At 56.2% G+C, this 23,495-nt stretch overlaps 4 protein-coding genes across 35 annotated transcripts in view; 2 read left to right on the top strand and 2 right to left on the bottom strand.

The window, feature by feature from the left end:
* The first annotated feature begins 474 nt into the window (after positions 1-474).
* SNX1 (sorting nexin 1) lies at positions 475-11,828 on the top strand. 2 transcript variants are annotated; one of them, XM_040706554.2, is made up of 15 exons: positions 475-640; positions 1,624-1,726; positions 2,600-2,736; positions 3,957-4,023; positions 4,796-4,839; positions 5,768-5,909; positions 6,431-6,509; positions 7,228-7,303; positions 7,858-7,971; positions 8,103-8,196; positions 8,700-8,905; positions 9,947-10,090; positions 10,202-10,282; positions 10,545-10,616; positions 11,694-11,828. In XM_040706554.2, exons 1-15 carry the CDS (start codon positions 506-508, stop codon positions 11,772-11,774), a joined length of 1,575 nt encoding a protein of 524 aa, XP_040562488.1. In that variant the 5' UTR covers positions 475-505; the 3' UTR covers positions 11,775-11,828. The 2 variants fall into 2 exon arrangements, with proteins under 2 accessions (XP_040562488.1, XP_425052.2); XM_425052.8 differs by lacking the exon at positions 11,694-11,828 and adding an exon at positions 10,867-11,273.
* SNX22 (sorting nexin 22) lies at positions 11,708-13,196 on the top strand. Its single transcript, XM_025154061.3, has 6 exons — positions 11,708-11,839; positions 12,136-12,219; positions 12,323-12,427; positions 12,498-12,571; positions 12,615-12,742; positions 12,856-13,196. Exons 1-6 carry the CDS (start codon positions 11,771-11,773, stop codon positions 12,957-12,959), a joined length of 564 nt encoding a protein of 187 aa, XP_025009829.1. The 5' UTR covers positions 11,708-11,770; the 3' UTR covers positions 12,960-13,196.
* A 113-nt stretch (positions 13,197-13,309) lies between these two features.
* On the bottom strand, positions 13,310-14,681 carry PPIB (peptidylprolyl isomerase B (cyclophilin B)). Its single transcript, NM_001396152.1, is given in 6 exon segments — positions 13,310-13,679; positions 13,754-13,938; positions 14,106-14,117; positions 14,119-14,200; positions 14,276-14,389; positions 14,518-14,681. Coding segments are annotated over 6 exon segments (672 nt in total). The 5' UTR covers positions 14,674-14,681; the 3' UTR covers positions 13,310-13,556.
* A 3,167-nt stretch (positions 14,682-17,848) lies between these two features.
* The window catches only part of CSNK1G1 (casein kinase 1 gamma 1), an 87,675-nt gene continuing 82,028 nt past the window's right edge, over positions 17,849-23,495 (bottom strand). For 16 of the 31 annotated variants that reach the window (XM_046898979.1, XM_015278854.4, XM_046898975.1 and 13 more), the window contains 2 exons: positions 22,276-22,299; positions 17,849-19,384 (listed from right to left, as the gene is read on the bottom strand). In XM_046898979.1, the coding sequence (XP_046754935.1) occupies positions 19,330-19,384; positions 22,276-22,299 (79 nt within the window). In that variant the 3' untranslated portion in view covers positions 17,849-19,329. 31 annotated transcript variants of the gene reach the window in all.

Here is a 23,495-nt window from a genome sequence, read left to right as displayed (position 1 = left end):
CAACTGACTGTAGCACGCTGAGGGGTCAAATCTGGAGACCTAAAAGCAGCTTCAGAGTTCTGAAGCCTGCCTTGTGGCAGAAAGCAGAACAGCAGCAAGGCCTTGGAGATGAGGATGAGCAGTATGTTGTTTTCTGTTCCCAGCAGAGTGCAGCCCGAGTGGGGGTGGGGGAGGTAAGGAGGCGCAGGGGCAGCTTGCAGCCACGTATGGCACTGCTCCCACGAAGACCGCGCTCGAGGCAGGGCTGTTTTTGCCCTTCGGCTGTGATTTTCAGTATCGCAGCGGAGGTGCCGCGCTGCCCCGGGCTGCAGGACGGCGGAGAACGGCGCGCACGTTGGTATGCCCGCCGAGCCTCCTGGAGCCGCTCATTGGCTCCCCCTGCTGGCCGGCAGCCGGCTGTGCCCAATCGCGAGGCTCCGCCCGCCCTCAAGCTCCGCCCTCATGCTTTAAGTAGTGGTGGGGACTTCCGGTCTCGTCTGTCGCGGGCGGAAGCGGCGGCGCGGAGATGGCGTCGGGAGGCGCTGGCGGCTCCCGCTCCCCGTCCCCGGGGCCGCATTTGCCCCCGCCCTTCCCACCGTCCTGCGGCGACGGCGACGCCGCCGACAGCGACACGGAGGGGGAGGACATCTTCGCCGGCACCGTGAGTGGGGAGGGGGACGCACCAGGGCGCCATGGGGCTTCCCGGGCCCGCTTTGCTCCGCGCCGAGGGGTGTTTGGGGCCCGCTAACCCGGGGAGGCCCGCAAGGCCTTGGTGCGAATCGTGCCTCCCCGAGCAGAAAACAGCGCTGCTCGGCTAAAGCAGCTTAACAGGAGCTTAATGTGGTTGTCAGAGCAGCTGTCATAACTAACGCTTGGTGCTCTGCCCTTGAGCGTTAGCAAAACACTCCTCGTGCAGCTGTGGGGATAGAGCTGTCAGCTCGGCGTCCGTCCCTGTGCTGAGTGCCGGGCTGGGGGCCTGGGGAGTGACCCCGATGGTTACTGTGCCAGAGGTGCTGGGCACTGTTACGGGCTGCTCTGAAGGAGGCTGCAGTTCTCTTATAGCAAGAAGTGGAGAGCAGGGCGTGGTACTTCTGTGTTCTTAGAAATCAAGGCAGACCGAGAACCCAAGGGCAGATAGCTCTCTTCAGCATTTGAGGCTCATTCAGTACCCACCTTACCTTGTCTGCAAAGACCTTCTTACCGGCTTGGGAAGCTTACCCACAGCTCCTGTGCAGGAGCAGAGGGTATGAGTGACCCCACACACAGTGCTCGTTTGCTGGGCTGTGAGATGGAGGACTGAGTGTCACTTGAAAAGCAAATTGCCACAGGTCTGCACCACAAGCAGCAAAAACCTGGCTTTTACAAGGGGTCTTGTGTTGGCATGCTCACCTGAGGCTCCCTGGTGCTGCTTGCTTGGCCTGAGTGGTGCTGCTACTGCCAGTGTGCAAACAGAAGGGCTGAGTCTCCTAGGGCTGTTGAGAGCTGTTGCAATCTGTTTACTCAACCAGGATTGCTAAGGGTGCCGGAAGAGAAGCAGCCTCTGGTCACTGTGCATGCTGGGTTCACAGTGGTGACCCTACATGGCAGCATCTGGACCCCCTCAGCATTAATGACTGTGTTTGTGTCCTTTTAATTGTTTTACAGAGCAAACCCCCGGCACCAAAAAGGGAATTGCTTCTTCCTGTAAACAACAGCTCCAAAGAGAACGGGGTTCGTGTAGAGCAAGATGATCAGGACCTATTTGCAGGTGAGTCCGCATCTCTGAGCACTTACTGGTGCTTTCTGAACTCTGAGCTTGGAGTCATCTTTGTTCTAGCCATGATTTGCCTGTGGTTAGGCTGCTTGTTCTGGACTCTCACAGCTCCTTATCTCTCAAACTTGTGTTGTGCTCTGGGAGCGCTTAGTACTTGTGGTGTGTTTGGGAAGGTCCTGTAGCCTCCTCCAGGTTTCTCACTTAATCATGCAGCAGGATTAACTGCCTGGAAGCTGAAGAGGCCTAAAAATGGGTTTTTATTAAACTACAAGGCAGTGTGTCCTTCCGCACTTGAAAGGCCTTTGTTCTCTAACTTTTCCTCCCTCTGTGCAGGTAGAGGAAGCATGTCTAGCTGAGATGTGTCTGTTCCCCAGGAGCAGGGAACGTAACACCCCTCTGTGGGGGAAAGCAAGGAGGGTTAGGCTTTACCCAGCTGTCCTGTTCCTTGGCTGAGTGTAAGACCATTGGTAGAGGCATCTGAAAGTCAGTTCTGGAGATATCTGGTAACAGGTGGAAGGTTTGACTTCCTCTGGTGGATGAGTGTCCTGGGAAGGAGCCAGTCTATGTACAGTGCTAAAATCCAATTTGTCTGCAGCTGCTACTAGCACACAGCAAGGAACTCCTGTCTGCCTCTCTAGAATAAGTTTTGATTAACAAAATGTTCAGCTGAGTTGATCAAATGCCCTTAGTGCAGCGAAGCTATATGAAGTTGTGCTCTTCCCAGTGCATACAGATGTCCTCCCTGTGTTTCCTTAATAGTGATTAAGATTGTTGTTGCTGCCTAGGTCCCGTGAGCCTCTCTGAAAATGCTGATGTTTTTAGAAACCCAAAGTAGAGAGGCTGACCCTTGCCAACTTCTCTTGACAGATGCTACTGTAGAGCTGTCTCTAGACAGCACGCAAAACAACCAGAAGAAGGAACTGGCCAAAGCATCCAATCCTGCCCCCTCATTAGAAGTAGCTGCAAGCTCTTCTTCTAGAAACCCTCCAAAGAGCTATGAGGAGGTGAGAACTGCTCTCAGCTTTCCAACTTGCCCTGCTGGTTTGGGACTGTAATTGGCAGGAACCTGTCTGTTTACTCAGATTCGAACCTGCATCTAATGATGTAATTAATGTAATTGGCACATTGGATGGCCTGGTTTTATCTCAGGCTGTCAGTCTGGGGCTTGAAGTGGTGCTCAGGTGAGCCTTGCTCTTGTGGAAGCGTGATGGTGCAGGCTGCTTCCAGTGCTAAGAGCAAGCGGCTGACCTGAGGGTCTGAGCTCTGATTGAGAGTTCTGGCTCCCTCTGTTGCCACAGATGGAAGTAGGTGGTAGAACTACTCTCGTGTGAATTTTAAATAAGTCTCCTGGGTGACTTGGGAGCACAGATTTCTTAAGTGGAACTTGTGGTCTGGTTGCCAAGCCCAGTTAGGCGGTGCTCGGCATAATTCTGTCTCCTTTTCCTGTTGAGAAATTAATACTATTTTGGTGACAAGCAAAGAGCTCCTGTTCTGCCCCAAGCACCCTGAGATCACGAGGACTCTGCAGTACTGTCATTGTCTCAGACTGGCTTCAAGCTGGCTCAAGCAAAGCAGTGCAGAACCTGGGCAGGATGCTGAGCTGATTGGTGAACTGAGAAGCTCTCACCTTCAGGTTCTTAAACTTTAAGAGGCTGTGTGGGGCAGAGTGCTTTACCTTCACCTTACTAATGAGGAACTGTAATGCTTTCCAAGCAAGCCTGAAGCCTTATTGGCCTGGCAGTGGCAGTACTGTTGCTTTTGCTGCCTCTGATCTTCAGTAAAGCAGGGTTCAGGCCAGTTGCTGTCACAGTTCTCCATCCCTGTGTGCCTGCATAGTGTAACTTGCCTCCTGTATAGGTTCAGTATCTTCACCTGTTTCAGGTGAGAATTGAAATTACGATGTAAAAGAGCCCAGAGGAAACTATTTTGCACGGAGCTGGGCTGAAGTTGGCCTTGGTAGAGTTTTGCCTTAGTGATGAGCAGTCTGTGCATTAGTCTGTGCAGATAGCATTGCTGTAGAGACAAATCTGATCCAGGATGCTTGGAACGTGCAGCCTCAACACAAGTGTGGAGCCCAAGGGCTTCGTAGCATTGCCTTGACCAGACTGAAATACCAAAGATGCCTTGGCAGTGTGACAAGTGCTCTGTAGCATATGGGACTTTGTCTATGGAAGCCTGGATTTCTAGTTCTAATTTGCTGTCCTTACATGCTTACTTCAAACAGCTGGAAGAAGAGGAACAGGAGGACAAATTTGAGCTGACTGTAGGAGTGAGTGACCCGGAGAAAGTCGGTGAGTTGTGTGTGACTGGCAGGAAAGAAGTGAAACTGCCCTTAACCTGAAATCAAATATGCTGTCCCACGCTTTGGCACCTTCACTGGCAGCTGTGGAGCAATGAGAAGCAAGAAGCTTTTTCTTTGTTGGAAGTAGGGATCAGAGCAACTTAGCCAGCCACAGGGCAGTCCATGGAGAACCCATCTGATCCCAGCCAGTTCATGGCTTCTGGAGCTGGGGGGGCGCACTGACTTCTAATCAGAGGTGCACTGGGGCATTGTCTGACTTGTGAGAATGCCCTTTGCTTGAGGTATGAAGTAGACCTTCCTCTCCCCAGACAAGCGGTTTCTGTATTAGCTGGAGAAAAGGCTGGCTGTGATGTCCCAGAATCAAACCACAGGCAGCCAGGGGCTGTCTGACTTGCATCCTCTGAATAGACTGCTTCATGTGCCGCACAGCCGCTGAATTGTGACATGGCGAGCAGATGCATGGAGTTAGCCCCAGTGCTGTCAGGGTAACAAGCGTCTGATTGTCAGCGTTGGCTGCCTTGGGGAGGAAAAGGAGGGCTGAGCAGCCAGGTTGGGGAAATGCCTGGTGGGCAGGGCTCCAGGATTCTGCAGAAGGATGCTGCCTGAGATTCTGTGTGCAGGCTGGGGGCTCAGATCAGAATCACTGAGGCGTGCAAAGGTCAGGGGATTGCTGGAGCCTGGTGCTTTGCAGTCACCAAAGCCTCCAGGTGATGGTGCAAAAGGCTAATCTTGTGCTAACGCTTTGGTTTTGCTTTCCACAGGGGATGGCATGAATGCATATGTAGCCTACAAAGTATCAACACAGGTATGTCAAACTCATCGTTTTTTTCCTCGCTCTAAGGCAGCTGGACTGGCCTTTCCCTTTCATGTCGAGCCAGTGGTGACCTAAATAGATGGGAGGCCTGAGTCTACATGGCTTCATGAGTTATAATCCAGCCTTACAGATCAGAGGATGAGCCTAGCTCTGAAATAGGTTTGCATCTATTTGGAAGAAGACCTTTTCAGCTGCTATCTCTTCTCAGCACTGGAATGAGCATCAGGAATGTCACCTGCTAGGGAAAGCCCCAGGTGCTGGGTCTGTTGCTAATGGTTCTGTGCTGATAGTTGTTTCAGATTAAGCTCGCCTGCATGCAACTCTTCCCAACAAGTCTCTAGTCAGGACCTGTTCTCTGGGGCTAGTCACAAGACATCAAGCTCTCTGCAGCTGCTGCCCTGCTTCGAGGCCCATCTCCGTGCTCTCTGAAAAGCCTTTCTTAGCTGTCTGTCCAGCAGCTGTTGGGCTGCAGGCACTGCATCTTGCGGTGCAAAGCTGTGGGTGTGTGGCAGGGACTGGGAGATTTGTTAGCTGCCAGCTTTGCTCTGCAGATACAGTCAAAAGCTGCTGATGGCCCCTGCAGCCTAATGTGTAACCTGACAGCGGTCCCTGTTCCTGTGGGGAGCAGGGATGGTGGGATTAGGCAGTGGGCAGGGCTTAGCAGGCAGCCCACAGGCACAGTAACAGCTGTTCTGTTATTTACTGGTATTAACGCTGCTGTTCAGCCCAAGGAGAGCTGTTGGGAGCAGATTTGCTGTAAACCTGGGCCAAGGCTTGCTCAGTTCGGCCTGGTGCGTTCCTCAAATCCCACAGAGCTCAGGATGTCCTCTTTCCATCCCCAGAAGTGAGAGTGCACATAGTGCTTGCATGAGCAAGCTTCCCTGGGTGAGTTTGACCTGAGCCTCATCTCTTCCCCCAGACGAGCATGCCAATGTTCAGGAGCAAGCAGTTCTCAGTGAAAAGGAGGTTCAGTGACTTTCTGGGTCTCTATGAGAAGTTGTCGGAGAAGCATGCCCAAAATGGGTTCATCGTGCCTCCACCGCCTGAGAAGAGTCTCATAGGTGAGTGGTGGAGGTGCAGAGCACTGCTCTAGATCTGGTCCTTCTGACTTGAGCCCTGGGCCCCAAAGATGGGCCTGCCTGCAACCTCCAAGCTGAGAGGGAAGCTGCAGAGCAGTAAGAGAAAGTAGGTGCATAAAATAATCTGAATTCTGTGACACAATTGAACTCTGCTGGCTCCCTGTTTGGAGCTCTGGGCTTTAAGCCTTGTTAGAGTGGATGAGTGGCTCTGCATCCTCTTGGAGAAGAGTGAAATTGCTGCACTGTCACTGAATTGCTCTGTTCACTTGGGCCCAGACCTGTAACCGTTCCAGTCTCGCTTGGCATTGCATTGCCTTGTTTCTGGATGTAGATTTTTGCTAGATGTAGGTATAAGCAGATGTTGATTTTGCAAGTAGTTCTTCTGATGCAAGGTCACATTTCTCTCTCGTCACCCTGATAGTCTGTATGCTTTGTGACAGACCTTGCTACCTTGTGCATTCAGTTTGAGGCCACTCATTAATTGCACCTACCTTCTGTGCTAGGAATGACCAAAGTGAAAGTTGGGAAAGAAGACTCCTCCTCTGCAGAGTTCCTAGAAAAGAGACGGGCTGCTCTAGAGAGGTACAGATCCCAACAGCTATCCCCTCGTGCCTGAACCAAGCAAGGGACCTCAGAAAGGTCAGACTGGCTGCAGTCTTCTCCCTACGTGAGAAAAGCAGTCTGCTTCTAGGCTTAGAGGGAAGCTGGAGGCCACTGAAGAGTTGCAGCTGCAAGAGTTGACTAAAACTATCTTCTCCTTCAAAAACTCTTGCTGGCTCTTGTGCAAATCTGGCTGAACTCTGACAAGGCAGGGAGAAAACTGATCTGTCTCAGGAGCCCAAAAATCTGGATAGTAGTGGTACAAACCATGCAGATCAGATGAGAAACAATTTGCTCTCTATGTAACTGGCACCTTTAACTATACAGCCACAAGTGGCCTTCGCTCTGCCACCCCTGTTGACTGCTGTAGTTAGCACTAGGATGCCAATAACCTCCAGCTTCAGCCTCTGAAGTGTCATCATGAGAATGAAAGACTGAATCTTCATGAGTTACTGGATCAAGTAGCCTTGATATAGTGAATATTGGTGCACGTGCAGACTTGTCTCACTGGAGTCCCCAGGGAGGGAGGACTCTTGGTGAGAGGATGAAAACATCTTGCTGGGTCTGGCTTCAGCTCCAGAATTGCTGTTTCTGAGCAAACAAGTGTGTCACAGCTGACCTGTGTGTGCTGCAGCTCACCAAGGTGGCTTGAAGCGAGGCTTTGGCGGAGGTAACTAGTAGTGTGTGTTCTTCTCCTCAGGTACCTACAGAGAGTTGTCAGCCATCCAACCATGTTGCAGGACCCGGATGTCAGGGAGTTCTTGGAAAAGGAGGAGGTCAGTAGGGTGGACTGAGGTGGCTGCGAGTACCTGGGGGTGCAGAGGGAAGCAGTGTACAAGAAGTTAAGAGGGCATGGTGCTTCAGAGCTCAGTGAGAAGCAGCAGGGTCCTCTAAGAGCTCTTAACCAGTGATGAGGAGAACAGGACCTCTTCTGTTCATCAATGCATACCTAAGCACTGTATGCTGATAACAAACTGTGGCCAAGCTTGCCCCCACCACAGTGGGGACACACACTGAAAGCAGGGGTTGCCTTTATTATGAAATCCATGATGAGAGTGTAGCCTGATGTCTGGAGGTAAGGGGGGGACTGGAGCCTGATGCCCAGATGATATGGAAGTGCTGACTCCCTGCCAAGCTGTAGCTACTGTGGTCCCTGCACCTGCGAGAAGAATGTGATGGTGCAAATCTTAGCATCTGCCTAATGCTGTGCCAGAAGGCTTTGGTATAGGAACAGACTTCATGGAAGCACCTCAGGACACCGGTATTGTTAATACCGCTCTCACAGCAACTCTTATCTCCTGGCAAAGCAAACTTTTCTGTTTCTCTGTAGCTGCCGAGAGCAATAGGCACCCAGGCCCTGAGTGGAGCAGGAATACTGAAGATGTTCAACAAAGCAACCGATGCTGTCAGTAAAATGACCATTAAGATGAATGAATCAGACATAGTAAGTATCTGGATGTCCCTGGGCTGTCCTTGTCCTTGCTGTGTGTTCCCACCGGCTCACATTTTTGGGGAGGGCTGCATGGGCAGCTCTGCAGACAATGTAGGAAGCAACTCTGGGTCTGTCCCTTTCAGTGGTTCGAGGAGAAGCTTCAGGAGGTGGAGTGTGAGGAGCAGCGGCTACGGAAGCTGCATGCTGTTGTAGAAACGCTAGTGAACCACAGGAAAGGTAACGAGCTTGGTTTTGCTTGCTCTGTAGCTTGGACTGTAAGAGTTAAGCCTTGTGAAAAGACATGGCAGTGTTTCTTGCTATAAGACTCTTGGCCTCTTTGTCCTGGGAAACAGAAGTAAAAATGGTAATGCCACAACTTCTGTCCGGTGGTACAGACTTAGGATGTGAGCCTGGTGGGTGAAAGCTGCTGTAGCAAAGCAGACCAGAGCTGATCTTGTTACTAAGGCCATGCCGTCCTCTGCCTGGGAGCAGGAATGTTTCCCTTTGCATGTTTTGGCTGACATCTGCAAACTCGTGCCTGTCCTCCCACTGCTGTTTCCCTCTTCCTGGCTGGGGTTCCCCATGTCCCACAGAAGCCACCAGCTCTCAGGCTCTGCTAGCTAATGTCTCCTGCGGCTACAGAGAAGCAGCTCCCAGGGCTGAACTGTAGGCTAGGGCTTTCTTTGTGGAGCACCCGGTGAAGCAGAGCCCACAGCTGACTCTTTTATTCCATTCACTAGAGCTAGCATTGAATACAGCACAGTTTGCAAAGAGTCTGGCCATGCTGGGGAGCTCCGAGGACAACACGGCCCTGTCCCGAGCGCTGTCCCAGCTGGCTGAGGTGGAAGAGAAGATTGAACAGCTGCACCAGGAACAGGCTAACAATGACTTCTTCGTCCTGGCCGAGCTCCTGGGAGACTACATCCGCCTCCTCTCAGTTGTAAGGGTAAGCATTCCTCTAGGGCAATCCTCAGAGCCAACTTCTAGGGCAGAACGACTGGTCCTAGTATAGATCTTAGGCTTAGGTGTGCCAGGAGGTGGCTGGTCCTGCGAGTGCAAGCAGAGAGCATGGCATCTCTGGTCTTTCCAGGCAGAAAGCAAACTTGCTGCTGGATCAGGAACTTAGGGTAGGTGAGACCTGGCTGTGCTCTTGTTCTCCAGAGGGGATATGGGGCAAGTTCATGGCTTGTAGGTGGCCTCAGCCCTTTCAGGGGAGAAGGCTGCAGCTGCTGCAAAGGTTGTAAGCTGGTAACCTGTGATCTGTGTTGTAAGTAGAGCGGACTGGGTCTTGAAGTCTGCCTGCCTGATATGCAGGCTTCTGTGCTGGAGGCTGAACAAAACAAGTTCCAGGTGACCTCCCAGTTTGGCAGGCGGACTTGTTCCTGCCCTAGTTGGAGACTGCAGAGGCCAAAATGCAGCCTGTTTGGTATGGGGAGATATAATGGGTGCTTCAGAGGACTAAGACCACTGATAGTGCTGGAGGTAGGCATGTTCTTGGAAGAAGCTATAATGTTGCCTCAGCCTTTGCCTGCCTCTTGGCTGCTCTGTTCTTCTGGCCAGGCTGCCACATGCTGCTTTCTGCTCTTCTAGCTCTTCCTGACTATCTGGCTGGATGCATTCAGTATTCTGACAGCTCTTCCTTGCCTGGGCTGGTGGCTCACGAAAATACTGTCTGGCAGGTGCTGGAGTGCTTTGCTGTGACTTGTGGTCACTGCTCTGCAGAAGAGGCAGTGTGGGGCTAGCAAAGGTGTTTCCTTGCACTGGCTGTTCTTGATGAAAGGAATAAACTGAGCCCTGTACTGAGGGAGGCCTCAGAGCTGCCCTAACCCTGGTAGAGTAGCAAGGAAGACACTCCATATTCTGGCCTGTGCTGTCACTGTGGCTACCCTCAGGTAACCTCAGGTGCGGCCATCAGTGAGGTGGCAGAGGGCACAGCCCCATGCTTGTCTGGGAATGTGCCAGCCCAGCCTCTCCTTCTTCCTTTCAGGGAGCTTTTGACCAGCGTATGAAGACCTGGCAGCGGTGGCAGGATGCCCAGACTATGTTGCAGAAGAAGAGGGAGATGGAGGCCAGGCTGCTGTGGGCCAACAAACCCGACAAGCTGCAGCAGGCCAAGGAGGAGATCTCAGAGGTGAGGCGTGCTGTGGTCCCTTGAGTTTGAGCAGTCAGGATTGCAAAACCACGCAGACAGTGAGCAAAAAGCTCTCCTGCCCTGGAAACTGCACACTTCCTCTCTCTGCAGTGGGAGTCTCGTGTGACGCAGTATGAAAGGGACTTTGAACGGATTTCTGCTGTGATCCGCAAGGAAGTGATACGGTTTGAGGTAGGTTAGCCCCAGCCCTCAGCATATGCAGTTCTCCCAGCAGTTGGTGATATTTACAAATGCAGAAGTGTTTGAATGGGGCATCAGTGCTGCAGAGCAGCTGGTTTTGGCTGAAGAAGTTTTCTGCTCAAAGCGTGTGGGTCTGCAGAGATCCTCCAAACCATCATCAGGATCTACCCCATGTTTTGTCCTCCCCACAAAGACATGAGGGTTTTAGTGGTTGCTGCAGCTTTGTGCTCACTTCTGAAACCATCTCTTGCAGAAAGAGAAATCCAAGGACTTCAGAAACCATGTGACAAAGTACCTGGAGACGTTACTGAACTCTCAGCAGCAGGTGAGTGCCCACTGCCAGCCCTCCTACACATCCTGGAGCTCAGCCTGAGCCCGCAGTGGGGGAATCCTGCTAATGAGAGAGCTGCTCGTTAAGTGTTGTACCCCTGGGGATGCCTCTGCAGAGCTCTGTGTGCTGGAAGGGGCAGAAGCTCCTCCTCACTCCCTAGAAGCCCTCTCAAGTCTGCTGAAAGCTCATTCACAATGCAGTTGAGCTGTGCTGGCTCCTGACTCTGTCCTCCTCCTCTCCACAGCTGGTGAAGTACTGGGAAGCATTCTTACCTGAAGCCAAGGCCATTTCTTAACTGGACCAAGCCAACGAGCATACCTGAACTTTGCCTTTTTATACACTATACCTCTTTTACACATGAATGAACCCTAGTTAAACACTTGAGCGCTGGTAGAGGTTTAACTCCCAAATGAGCAGCTTACAAGCCAGTAACTCTTCTAACTGTATATTTTTCATTTAGCAACATATATTTTCTTACTGAAGAGAAACAAGTTTCCTGCTTTCCAGCCAGCCCTGAGTTAGGTGAAGAGTGAAGGGGGTTAACGACACTATAAATGTATATTTTTCAGGCTGGGTTTTAAGGCTCTTATGACTGACTATCTTACTCCTGCAGTGCCATTACAACTATGTAATAAAACTTGTATCAGGGCAGCCAGGCGTGTGGTGTTGTGGGAGAGGGCAGGGAGGGGCCGGGGGTGCTGGGAAGAGGCTGCAGGGATGTGAGGGAGGTGGTGTTGCCTCCAGCTTTGTTGTGACCATGGAGCCCGTGACCTTGGCACAGCCCAGCCACCTGTCCCAGCTCTTGATTAAGCTCTGACTCTCTCACCAGGGCCCAGCTTCTGTTTTTAGGCTCTGAGCTCAGCCCGGGGCTGGAGCTGCTCTGCAGGAGGCTGCGATGCTCCCATCTCTGTGATAACAGGGGCCGCCTCTCAGCCCTGGCTCTGGGGCTGCAGCAGTGCTGATCAAAACTGATACTGAGTCTTACAGGCGACAGAAAAAAAGGGAAAAGCACGCTTGTGCTGACTTCCCACTTTCCTTTCCTCTTATCCCTGTGCTACCTTCGGGCTGCAGAGCACCAAGGCTCTCCCGGCCCCCAGCAGCCGGGGTGGGACGGGGTGGCCCTCCGGTGCTGGCAGCGGTGGTGGGCGATGATCGTAGTCTCCATCCCTGCGGCGGAGCCAGAGGTGACAGCACGCAGCCCTGAGAAGGCACACACGGTGAGGGGCGTGGGGGGTGGGGGTTTCCCTGCTTGCCCTGGGGTGGTGGTGGAGGTCCCTGCCTGTCCCCGAGGGTCCCCACCTATTTCTGGGGACAGTGATCCCTTTCTGCCCTGTGTGGTGGTCGTGGTGGTCCCACATTCCCCTGATGAAGGGGCCAGGGGAGGAGGGAGGGAAGGGCTGTTGGTCCCTGCAACCTCCTGTGTCCTGTCCTGCCCTGGGGGGTCCTACGTGCCCCATGGGGCAGTCTGGGGCTCCTGCCTCGAGAGAATGAGGGTGAGGATGAGGAGGTGCAGGTGTTCCTGGTGGAGGTGCTGTGCAATGGCCGGCGGCACACGGTGGCGAAGCGCTACAGCGAGTTCCAGGCGCTGCACAAGCGGGTGAGGACCTGGGGCCGGTGGGGACAAGGGGTCTGCAGCCAGGGACCTTCCCTGGGGACCCACAGTGGTGATCAAGGCGCCCACACCCCTCGCTATGCCCCAGATCAAGAAGAGCTGCAAGGTGCCCGACTTCCCCCCACGGCGTGTCCCCAACTGGGTGCCCAAAGTGCTGGAGCAGCGCCGGCAGGGCCTGGAGCTCTACATCCAGGTGAGACACGGGGGGCTGGTGGTGGCACCTGCTCCTCAGGGGTGCCCACACCCCCCCGTCCCCACCCCAGGGCGTCCTGTGCCACAATGAGGAGCTACCCCAGGATGTGCTGGACTTCCTGAAAGTGCGACGCTGCCAGCAGGAGCTCAAGGACCGCAGCCCTGCGTGAGTCTGTGGGGCTCCCCAGTGGTCGGGAGCAGAGCAGGGGCCGCTGTGTGCTGACATCACTCTCCTGCCCTAGTGTCAGCCACCCGCCCTCCCAGCAGCCTGTCCTTGGCTTCCACAGCGACCCCTACACACGGCCACCAGCAATGGGTAAGGAGTGGGATGTGAGTGGCCCCACAGTCCTGCTGTGCGGGGTGCTGAGCCGTGTCTTGCCCTCCGTGCTGCTAGGCTTCACAAAGCTGCGCTTGCGCCTCTCCCTGCAGACGCACTTCCCAACGCCGTGCTGAGCGGGGTGCTGCAGGGCCTCTACGCCCCATGGCACTGCCCCTCCTGCACAGCTGTGCCCCGGGGGCAGCTGGACTCCTGAGCACCCCCCACCACCTACAGCAGTGGTGTCACACCAAGGATCCTGACTGTAAAACCTTCCACGGGAGGTGGGCAAAGCCCTGCTGGGAGTTGCAGCGGCATTCTCCAATACCACGTGCCTTGGTTTGGAAAGCCAATGGAGTTGCTGTAGGAGTCCCTGGAGGCTGAACCCTCACTGGAAAAACCCCTCAGTGTTTGGGCTTTGGAGCAATAAACCACTGTGGCTGTGCTGCCTGAAGCTGGCTCTGTGTTTCTGCCAAGTAAATGTACAGCTAGCGTGGGGGGCTGATCTGAGACAGGAGAGGGGGGAGGAGGGTTGATCCCTCGAGAGAGCAGAACAGAGGCAAGTCTATAAAAAACACATTGGTCACATTTATTGGTGCATGTGCTTCTTACAAAAGAAGTATTGGACAGCGGAGCAGGGCCCCGTCTTGCCCCTGGGGAGGTGGCAGGGGCTGGGAATGGGGCCTCAGCGGTTGCCCACGCCCCGGGATGCCACTGGGGACACTGGGGAATGCACGTGGGGCAGAAGGGCAGCCTGCAGAGGCCGGTCTCCACAGCGCAGGGCTCCGCCGCAGCTCCAGCCTGCTGTGATGGGTCACTCCTTGGCGATGGCGAAGGGCTTCTCCACCTCGATGGTGCCGCAGTCAGCAATGGTGACGTCCTTCAGGGGTTTGTCCCGGCTGTCTGTCTTGGTGTTCTCCACCTTCCTCACCACGTCCTGGGGAAAGCGGCGGTGTGAGAGGGACGACAGCGGCCGCACGCAGCTCCCCGCCTCACCTCCCACCCCCTTACCATGCCCTCCAGCACTTTGCCGAACACCACGTGCTTGCCATCCAGCCACGGCGTCTTCACCGTGGTGATGAAGAACTGGGAGCCGTTGGTGTCCTTGCCGGCGTTGGCCATGCTCACCCAGCCGGGGCCGTAGTGCTTCAGCTTGAAGTTCTCGTCAGGGAAGCGGTCTCCGTAGATGCTCTTCCCTGAGGAGAAAAGGACGGAGGAGGGAAAAGGGCTGCGCGGCGCTCGTGGCAATACATCGGGGCCGGCGCTGGGGGGGAGCGGAGCCCACGCGAGCACCGCAGGGCGGCGGCGGCCGCGAGGGACCCGGGCTGCGCGCTGTGAGCCCCGGCCCCGCGTGCTGCCGTACCTCCGGTGCCGTCCCCCGCGGGTGAAGTCCCCTCCCTGGATCATGAAGTCCTTGATGACGCGGTGGAACTTGCTGCCCTTGAAGCCGAACCCTTTCTGCACAGAACCGGGCAGTCACCCGCAAGGAGAGCTGCGGGCCCGCGCGGCGGCCCGGCCCGGCCCGGCCCTCACCTCCCCGGTGGCCAAAGCCACGAAGTTCTCCACCGTTTTGGGCACCGTTTTGCCGAAGAGCCCGATGACGACGCGGCCCGCATCCTCCTCGCCCACGCGGAGGTCGAAGAACACCTTGGGGGGGGGGGCGGGCGGAGGCCGTCAGCCGGGGCCCACCCGCTCGCACGGGCCCCGTCTCGCCCGGCCCGCGGTCACCGAGGCCCCGGCTCGGCCCGGCCCGACCCCCGGCCGCCCCCACCGACCTTGGCCGTGACCTTGGGGCCCTTCTTGCGCTCGTCGGCCCTCGAGGCGGCGGGCAGCAGCAGTAGGAGCGCCGCGCCCAGCGCCGTCGCCGCCACCAAAGCCTTCATCCTCCGCCGATCGCAGCCCGGCCGCAGCGCCCGCCGCGCCGCCTGCATCCGGCCCCTCCCCGCCGCCCCCCCCCCGGCAGAGGTGGTGCGCTCCCGGCCCCTCCGCGCGTAACGCCCGGGCGCGACCAACGGCGGCGGGAGGCGGGGGGCGCTGCGGAGCCGTAGGGCGGCCGCCACGTCGCCCGGCGGAGGCGCAGCCAATCGGCAAAGGGCACGGGGCGCGGCGGCCGCGAGGCAGGGGGGCGGGCTCGGGGCGGGCACGGCCAATGGGAGCGGGCAGAAGCGGGGCGGGGGGCGGGCTTAGGGCCCGCACGGCCAATGGGAGCGGGCGGAAGCGGGGCGGGATGCCCCGGTGGTCGGCGGCCGTTCCGCTGCCGGCTGCGCTCAGCGTTCAGTGCGCGCAGCCGCGCCAGGGCCCGGCGCGTCCTTCCGGAGCGGCAGCGCCCCGTGTGCCGCGAGCCGTGCGTTTGTCACCAGGAGCGACTGCTGAAGGAAATGGCTGGTGGAGCGCCATGCTGCACGGGCCAGGGAAGGAAGCGTTACAGTGCCAGCACGGAGGGATGGAAGGGCCCTCACGGCCGCACAGCCCCAGCCCTGCCGCGGGCTGCCCAGCGCCCACCCGTGTCCTTGTCAGCTCCAGGGATGGGGCACCCACAGCTCTGGGCAGCAGTGCCAGCGCCTCACCGCCTTCTGAAGAAAGAATTCCTTCATAACATCTCTCCTCTTTTAGTTTAAAAGCATTTCTGCGTGTATCACTTATTACACTGTGCACAAAGTCGCTCTCCCTCCTGTTTGTAAGCTCCCCTCAAGTCCTGGAAGGGCGCAGTGAGGTCTCCTCACAGCCTTTTCTCCAGGCTGAACACCCCCAGCTCCTCAGCCCGTCTCCATAGCAGAGGTGTGCAGCCCTGGGAGCATCTCCGTGCCCTGCTCTGGCCCCGCTCCAGCAGCTCCGCACCCTTCCTGTGCTGGGGGCCCCAGGCCTGGACGCAGTCCTGCAGGTGGGGCCTCACGAGGGCAGAGCAGAGGGGACAGTCCCCTCCCTGCCCGCTGCCACCCCTCTGTTGGTGCAGCCCAGGATGCCGTTGGCTTTCCAGACCCCAAATGGACACTGCTGCCTCGTGTGCGGCTTTTCATCCACCAGAACCACCAAGTCCTTCTCCGCATTGTTGCTCTCAAGGAGCTGTCCTCCTGTCTGTGCTCACATCTGGGTTTGCTCCAACCCAAGTGCAGCACGCTGCGTTTGGCTTTGTTGAACCTCATTGGGTTCACGTGGTCCCACTCTGTGAGCCCGCCCAGGTCCCTCTGGATGGCGTCCCTTCCTCCTGTTGTATCCACTGCAGCACTCGGCTCAGTGCCATCAGCAAACTGATGAGGGTGCACTCAATGCCATCATCCGTGTTGTTGATGAAGATGTTGAACAGCAGCAGCCCTGAGACGGACCCCTGGCTGTGTGGGCGCAGAGAGAAAAGAAATGGGTGCCACCATTCCCGTGGGGCTGAGCTGTCCGTGGCTGTGAAGCACAAAGCATTGGGGAGGTCCCGTGAGAGGGGAGGGTTACCAAGAGAGCCCAAGAGAAGCTGAGGAAAAGGAAATATCCTCTAAGCAAGCAGTGTTTTTGTGGAGGGGGAAAATAAACACATCTATTCATGGAGAACAATGCAGCAGTGCAATGTTTTATTGAAAAAAAAAAAAAAAAAAGTCTCACTTGACACCTCAGAAGACTGCATCGCACTGCTGGAAGGGCACTGCATCGCACTGCTGGCAGGGCACTGCCCGGCACCCCCGCCCGGCCACGGCTCTCCCAGCAGGACAGGAGCTCCCCTGCTGGGTGCACTGCTGCTTCCCGGCACACAGCAGCCGGCTCGGCTCTCATCACCTCCCATCCTGGGATGGCGGATCCTCATGTGCAGGACTTGCTGTTAACCTGCTTTATTTCCTTTTTTTTTTTTTTAAAAAAAAAACCCACCATCTTTGCCCTGTCGAAGAGTCCAACGTACGATTATAGTGCAAGAGGGCTTGGTACAAGTGAGCATTACCAGCATGCCGTGGGGGGAACAGTCCTCCCCTACAAACACATCATCATAGGATTAAAAGAACATCGTATCTCCAGAGATAAGCAGAGCGGGCCGTGGTGAAACAGCTTTCCAACCAACCCATTTAAAAACAAGGTCAGGAAAGTTCCTAAACAATCAAATACATTCACTTAAAAAAAAAAAAATCAAAAAACAAAACAAAAAGTAATAACGACAACAACAACAACAAAAAAAAAAACATTTAAGAACAGAAACTGTTGAGATGGCCCCTTCTCCCCCCGCCCTCCCTCACCCTGCAAACACTTACATATGCTGCAACTACAAGCTGCTCCTGGGGCAGACGCAGCAAGGAATGACCAAACACGGCAGGAGATGCAGAAGGAATCGAGTTCTGGTGACAGGCACTTAGTGGGGCTTGGGAGGGCAGCAACAGAAGTGTCTCGAGGCCCGGCTCCATCTGCAGTGCGCACGGCCGCTCCCGGGGAGCGCCTGTGCCCCTTTCCCCCCGCAAGACGCCAAACCATGGTTTCCTACAGCAGAGAGGGCAATGCCTGCGCCAGAGACACGGGACTGCAGAGGCAGCAGAGGTCAGAAAGGGGAGGGTGGAACGTGGCTGGTCCCTGTCCTCCCTCCAGCGGGAGGGGAAGAGAGGACAAAGTGCCCCGGCTCTTGCACGCAAGTGATGGAAGGCCCATTCCTGTCCCAGCCTGTGGTGCGCCCCGAGGAAAGCACTTTGCAGAGCAAGAATGAGGGTGTGTGCAGCTCCTGGAGGACGTGCAAGCAAGGAGTGAGCCAGGCTGCAGCGCGAGGGGCCGCTGGGGACGGGAGGTGCGGCCACGCTCAGAGCTGCACTCCGGCAGGTAAGGCATCAAGAGGCAAATGGCTAAGGACGGCCCGGAGGGATCCCGGAACAGAAGCAATGCCTTCCTGTGCTGACCTCACACCCGCTTCGAGGAAGCACGAGGAGCGATGCCCTGCCCCACGTGCAGAGGAAGGGAGCCGCAGCTCCCGGGGGTGCCACGCCACGAGCCCCAGCCCACAGCTCAGCGCTTACAACAGGCTGCGAGGTCTCGTCTCTCTCTCTCCTCCCTCCATACTCCCCAGGGAGCACAGGCCCATGTTTACGGCTAGTTAAGTCCCTCAAGCAAACAGTCCTGGTGCAGTCAGGTGGCACACGTGGAAACACAAAGCACGAGCATCTATTTATTCACAAGCTCCCCCAAAACTGCCCGAGCTCGCCCACAGCCCCGCCACGTCCAGGAGCAGCCTCAACCTCCTCCAGGTTGGGAAGCACGGCAGCAGGACACAAGCCATCACGCCCCAGGTGCCCTGCCAGCTATGCGTTTGGCCCACATGCAAACCTTGTCTTCCCTGTGGGGCGGGAGCTCACAGGGAGGACGTCAAGGCTATTCCAGTCAAACCCATCTGACCGCCTGGAGATGGAATCAGTATTAAGGCAGTGAAGGATCGCCACTCTGCCCGGGAAGCTTTGCTCCTCGCACTTCTCCGCGGAAGGTGTGTGTTCACAACCACCCTACGGGAGGGCTGGGGAAGGCTGTGTGCTCGCCCGGCCCCGCGCTGAGAGATGCCTGCGGACTGGGAAGCATCAGTTCCCAGTTACGTTAACCCCGATCTGCCTCTCCCTGCTGCCAACAGCCGGTGCCGCATGTCTGTGGGCCGCCTGGGTCAGGCACGGTGTAGGAAACCATGGTGGGGACATTCACTGGCAGATGGAAAGGGCGACTGAAAATTCAAGTATGCTTTCCTCAGCGCACGGCCCAAGGCGGGCTCTGGGAACCCCAAACTGGCACAAGGGTTGTGCGGATGTCGTCAACATCCCCACTCGAGGGCACTCTCTGCACCCCAATGCGTTCCCAGCTGAATGTCTGTCTGCGCTGGCACCACTGGTCCACGCAGAAATCCACAGATACAATGTGCATCTGTAATGCTAAAAATAATAAAAAGTGCAACGACGTCAGTTTCTTTAAAACAATCCACATTGCTCTGTTACTGTCAGAGGAGGGAGGTGTCAAGGGGAGCCAGGAAACCTAACTGGAACAGTAGATTGCAAATTTCTCACAGCTTGCACATTACAGTGTAACTGTTCCCAAGGAGCCTAAAAGGGAACCTGTGTCGTACTGCTGCAGCAGTCAGGCCCTTCTCCCACGCAACTCTCTCGCCCCAACCGCATCCTCCTGCCCTCTCGAGAGCCAATCGAGCCTACGGTGTTTCTTTTCTTAATTAAGGAGGGAGGAGGGCGGAGGAGCAGAGAGCGCAGGGGAGGGAGGGGGGTAAAGTGAGCAGGAACTAAGCACAGTCCTCAGGTTTGCATGAACGATGCCTTCGCCGTAAACAACGGGAAGGAGGGTCAGCCAGCCAGCCCCCCTCCCGGGGCGACCAAGACCTGAGCCAGCCACAGTCCTGGTCCCAAAAGGAGCGTCAGGCTTGGAGCGAACGAGGGAGACCATTCAGCAGATCCACCCAAGAGTGGTTTGTTTTGGAACGTTTTCTTCTCTTTTTGGTTTAAAATGTCACTTGTTTGTTTTTGTTTTTTTTTTTTTTTCTCTTCCTCCTATGCCTCCTCCTCCCCCTAAAGAGAAGCCCCTTCCAGTTAGCCAGGGCAGGAGCCGCAGGTGCACGTGGTGTTCCTGCAAGGCCCAGGAGGCACCGGTCACTTGTGACGCTGAGCCGTCTTCTTCCGTTTCCTCTTAAAGAAGCAGCAGCACCTGGAGCACAAAGAACAAGGCCGGTCAGCCCCGCGCAGCCCCACTGCGGTCCCCCCGCATGCACCGGCCGCTCCGCGTGCCCGGCCCCAGCCCGGGGACCTGCCCGCAAGGTCGGCAGCGGCTGGCGCACGGATGGCCGTCGTGCCCAGACCGGTGGGCCGGGGGTTGAGCGCTGCCGGAGGGACAGCAGGGCACGGCCCTTGCCTCCTATAGGGGCTCAACCAGCACGGGAACACCGGGAGCCACGTGGGGAGCAATGGGACAAGGAGCCAGATGGCCAGACCTTGGGGGAAGCCCGGAGGGCATGAGGACAGCGAGCCCTGGCTGCGCTCCCCAGCTACAAGACACACGGGTTCAACACCGCTCACTAAAAAGACAGGTGCCAAAGAGATCTTGGATGAGGGACCAGGTTCCTTTACTGAACCTTTCACAATAACCAGAGCTTCCACCTTTGAGAAAGCATTACTCGGTGCAGAACACCTGCTTCTCCCCTCTGCTAAGGCGAGGGAGATGCGCAGCGCCCAGGGATTAGGAGAAGCAAAAGGATGGAGAGTGGAGGCTGAGGTGGAGAGAAAAAAGCTCAGTGCAGCTGAACCTCCAGCAGAGGTGGTTTCACTGGTGGCACCGCACCAAACCCAGGCTTCCTAGCCCTGCTGCCTTCCTACACAGGGACTGGGCATTTGAGGTGCATCTGCCTTCCCACCCTCAGCCTGCCGCCAGGAACCCTCTGCACAGAAGAAATATGATAGTTCTGTGTAAGTTCTGCTCCTGAGCTAGGGATCTTTCTGCCATTACAGCCATCTCCGGAGAGATGTGGAAAGCCCACCTCTCCAGGCTGCAGAACAGACATGAAGCTAAGCAACGTAAGTATGCAAACACCATTTTTTTCCTACAAGCTTCTTTAACCAACGGCCAGGCCCAAATTCTTCGAAAGCACCTTCCCATTGCTTTCAGTGGGGTCCACCACAGCTCCGAGATGTCAGCACTGTGCTCCTCAGAGCTGGGGGAACAGATTCACGCTCTCCTTCACCCTGGGAGGAGCCTATCCCAGAGGCATGAGCCTTACCCCGGGGAGCAGAAGCCACAGTGGCCAGCACCACCACGTGAGCCAACTGTGCCAGCACTGTCTGCTGGGAGCCTGCAGCCCTACGACACATGGAGCTCAAAGCCACAGCATTGGGAGGGCAACTGCCCATCGCATGCTCCTGCAGGGACACATTGCCAGGGGAAGTGTAACGTCACCATCTGGCTTTGGGTTCCTCTCAGGCACTCCTAGCAGGCTCACTTCGGAGGTGAGCCGAGAAAAACCACGACATGCCCGTCCTTCCAGGACCGGAGGCCTGGAGCGACCTGTCAGCTGGGAGCACTCCATCCCCAGGACCTCCTCTGACACTCACATGCTCTGAAGCTTTCTGCACCCAGTGCAGGCTCCTGCACGCTACCGGCACTCTCACCCCCTGCTCCAGGACTGGTGGTGCATTTTATTGCCCCAGTCCTCCTGCTGCCCTCTCTGGGTTTAACCCACAGCAGTATTTCTCTCCCATGGCAGCCACTTTCCTTCATGACGTGGGCGAAGGTAAGTAAGGGTGGGGACGGTTATGGGGAGAGATGATGACAATGCACGAGTTATGATTTCACATGCAGATGGTAAGGAGAGAAGAGGGCCGAGAAGCGCTCGTTTCCTTGGGCACTGTACAGAGGGAGCTGGCTGACTTTTGGCTGCGGTCCCTTGAGACTCATGTCTTTTTAGGGTGTTACTCAGAGGTCCAGGGAAGGGTTCAGGAAAGGAAGTCCTGGCAGGTCAGACAGGCAGAGGCAGAACACCAAAACGAAAGGATAAGGCAGGCCGACAACTACAGAATGTGATCTCTGTGCATGCAGACAATGCCCAAGAGAACAGCCCCAGACTACGACATACAGAGAAGCCAGAGATGCCAGAGGTATCGGAGGCAATGCCTATGGAGAGCAGGGCAGAGGCGGGTCAGTCTCTCATCAAGCAAGGACATTCCTGACCCACAGCAGCATCACCACCTCACTCTGCAAGCTTCCTACCTACCCCAGGGTGCTGCCTGGGCCTCAAGGACATGCTGGAGGCTCAGCTCAACCCTCTGCAGCACCGAGTGCATCGCGGCCCTGGCCACAGAGGGGACAGGGAGGGAGGGAGCGCCTCACAGCCTCCTCAGGGTCAGGACTGCAGCTTCGAGAGCCTGACGAATGGTGCGTACACCAGAGCGGGGCCCGGAGCGATGCCGATCCCAAACCAGAGGGTTGGATGGGATCTCCCAGAGAACCATCTCAGCTGCAGTGCTCCGCCAGTCCTCAGCCTGTTGCTGGGAAAGCAGCCATCTCCCACCCGCCCTGCAGGCCGTGGCTCAAGCTGGGTGCCTGTCACTAATGTCACTAATTAATGCCACTGCTTTATGCCCCCACTAACGGTGCAGGCTCTGGCTGTGCCTCTCTGTAGGAACTCTCCCAGGAAGCGACTGCTCCCTCCCCTCCACACCAGCGCATGGTTTTCCCTTCACATCGTCTGTGCGAGGAAGTCCTGCAAGATGTTAGGCAAGCCTGCTCCCGAGTCTGCCCAGCTCCATTAGACATCATCTGCTCACGGACATTACAGTTCGGGGGAGATGGTAAGCCAAATAGAAAAGGATTAGAATTTGTCTTTTGCACAGGTTGGTTCAGCCATCCGTCTGATCGCTGGGCCTCACGCGGCCCCTCAGACACGGCCTGCACCCTCCCCAAGAAGCGCTCAGCAGGGTCCTAAACCAAAACAGCCCTGGGTTGGCATTGAGCTTGTGCCTGTTTATGGTTTGGTTGGTTGGATTTTGCCAACCCCAGTCTAGTCTGGTCCGCTCCCCCTTGCATGTGGACTGGAGAGAGGGACTCACCACAAGTTGAGCATTTTCAGGCAGCTACAGAGAGTGTAGAGAAAAAACACAGAAAGGAAGAAAGAGCAATTAGTTCACAGAGGTGGGATGAAAGCATGTCACTGCAGCCATGCAAACATGCAGTGCAGACTGGCAGACACACACCATGCCTGCCCCCACCCACCCCAGCCCTCATACCACCTCTGCCCTTGCCACGGTGCTGCTGAGAATCGCCACGTGTTCCAGTGCCGTGACACCTCAGACAAACACTGCACCTTCTCCCCACGGTCACAGGCCCTTGGAGGTTCTTTCTGGGGCCTGGGATCACACAGGAGCTCCAACCCACCACACAGGAGACTGCTCTATCCCCTGCAGCTCCAGCAGCAGAAGGACCAGCTCATGGACCTCTGTCTGTGAGCTGCTGTTCAGCGTGTCCTCAGGGTACCCCAAAGCAGAAGCATGTGCACAGCTCCTCTGCTGACCAGGAGCACCAGGGAAAGACCTTTCCAGCGTTGCATCTCGTCTCAAAACACAGAGCCCCAAACCCAGCTGGTTCTAACCCTTTCTGGACTGCTACACAGCAAATCAATCTTCTGAGCCTAAAAATCCTTTGCTCTCCTCATAACTGAGGGGATTTATGATCACAGATGCAAGGAAAGATGAAGGCAGCCCTCCTTGAGGCAAGAGGAATGAAGCGAGCAACTAGGGAACCACAGCAAGAGTCCCCAAACCTGTTGGTGCAGAGCAGCCTGTGCTCTGCTTCGCAGCGACCGCTGAAACCCTCCAAAACCAATTCTGAAGCACACAAACAGAGCCTGGGAGGGACAGAACAAATGACCAGGCACAGCGTGGGCAGCACGGCTCAAACATGCTTCTCTTCACCTGTCTTGACACTCCCTTGTACAAGAGCTGCTGGGGTAGTCATCTGCCCCAAGGCACGTGCCTGGGAAGCCCCACTTCAGTCATCCTGACCAAGACACAGACCGTGACACCGAACCTGCGGCCTCTGCAGGCCCCACCACCCAAATTTAAGAGGAATACTGCCCACTCTCCAAGCAGCACCTCAAGACCTGCCCTCCCCACCATGCTCTAGGAGAAGCCTGTGCCAAAACCATGGCTCACTCCTTTGGCTGGGAGGAGAAAGCACATCCACCGCTTGCTCAAATAGCTGCCAGGATTACAGGATTATGCCCAGCTCCCAGCAAGGAAGATCACAGAAGTGCTTTCTGAAGGACAGTCAG

This window comes from Gallus gallus, chromosome 10 (assembly GCF_016699485.2).
Source record: "Gallus gallus isolate bGalGal1 chromosome 10, bGalGal1.mat.broiler.GRCg7b, whole genome shotgun sequence".
Lineage (NCBI taxonomy): Eukaryota > Metazoa > Chordata > Aves > Galliformes > Phasianidae > Gallus > Gallus gallus.
The sequence above is the reverse complement of the archived record's forward strand: the minus strand, read 5'-3'. Positions and strand labels throughout refer to the sequence as shown.

Bases quoted from the DNA above. Each gene is read 5' to 3' on its own strand.
- SNX22 (XM_025154061.3), top strand. From the start codon at position 11,771: ATGATCGTAGTCTCCATCCCTGCGGCGGAGCCAGAGGTGACAGCACGC. The intron at 12,220-12,322 runs GTGAGGACCTGG...GCTATGCCCCAG, and splicing joins TCCAGGCGCTGCACAAGCGG to ATCAAGAAGAGCTGCAAGGT. The intron at 12,428-12,497 runs GTGAGACACGGG...TCCCCACCCCAG, and splicing joins GCCTGGAGCTCTACATCCAG to GGCGTCCTGTGCCACAATGA.
- SNX1 (XM_040706554.2), top strand. From the start codon at position 506: ATGGCGTCGGGAGGCGCTGGCGGCTCCCGCTCCCCGTCCCCGGGGCCG. The intron at 2,737-3,956 runs GTGAGAACTGCT...TACTTCAAACAG, and splicing joins CTCCAAAGAGCTATGAGGAG to CTGGAAGAAGAGGAACAGGA. The intron at 4,024-4,795 runs GTGAGTTGTGTG...TGCTTTCCACAG, and splicing joins GAGTGACCCGGAGAAAGTCG to GGGATGGCATGAATGCATAT.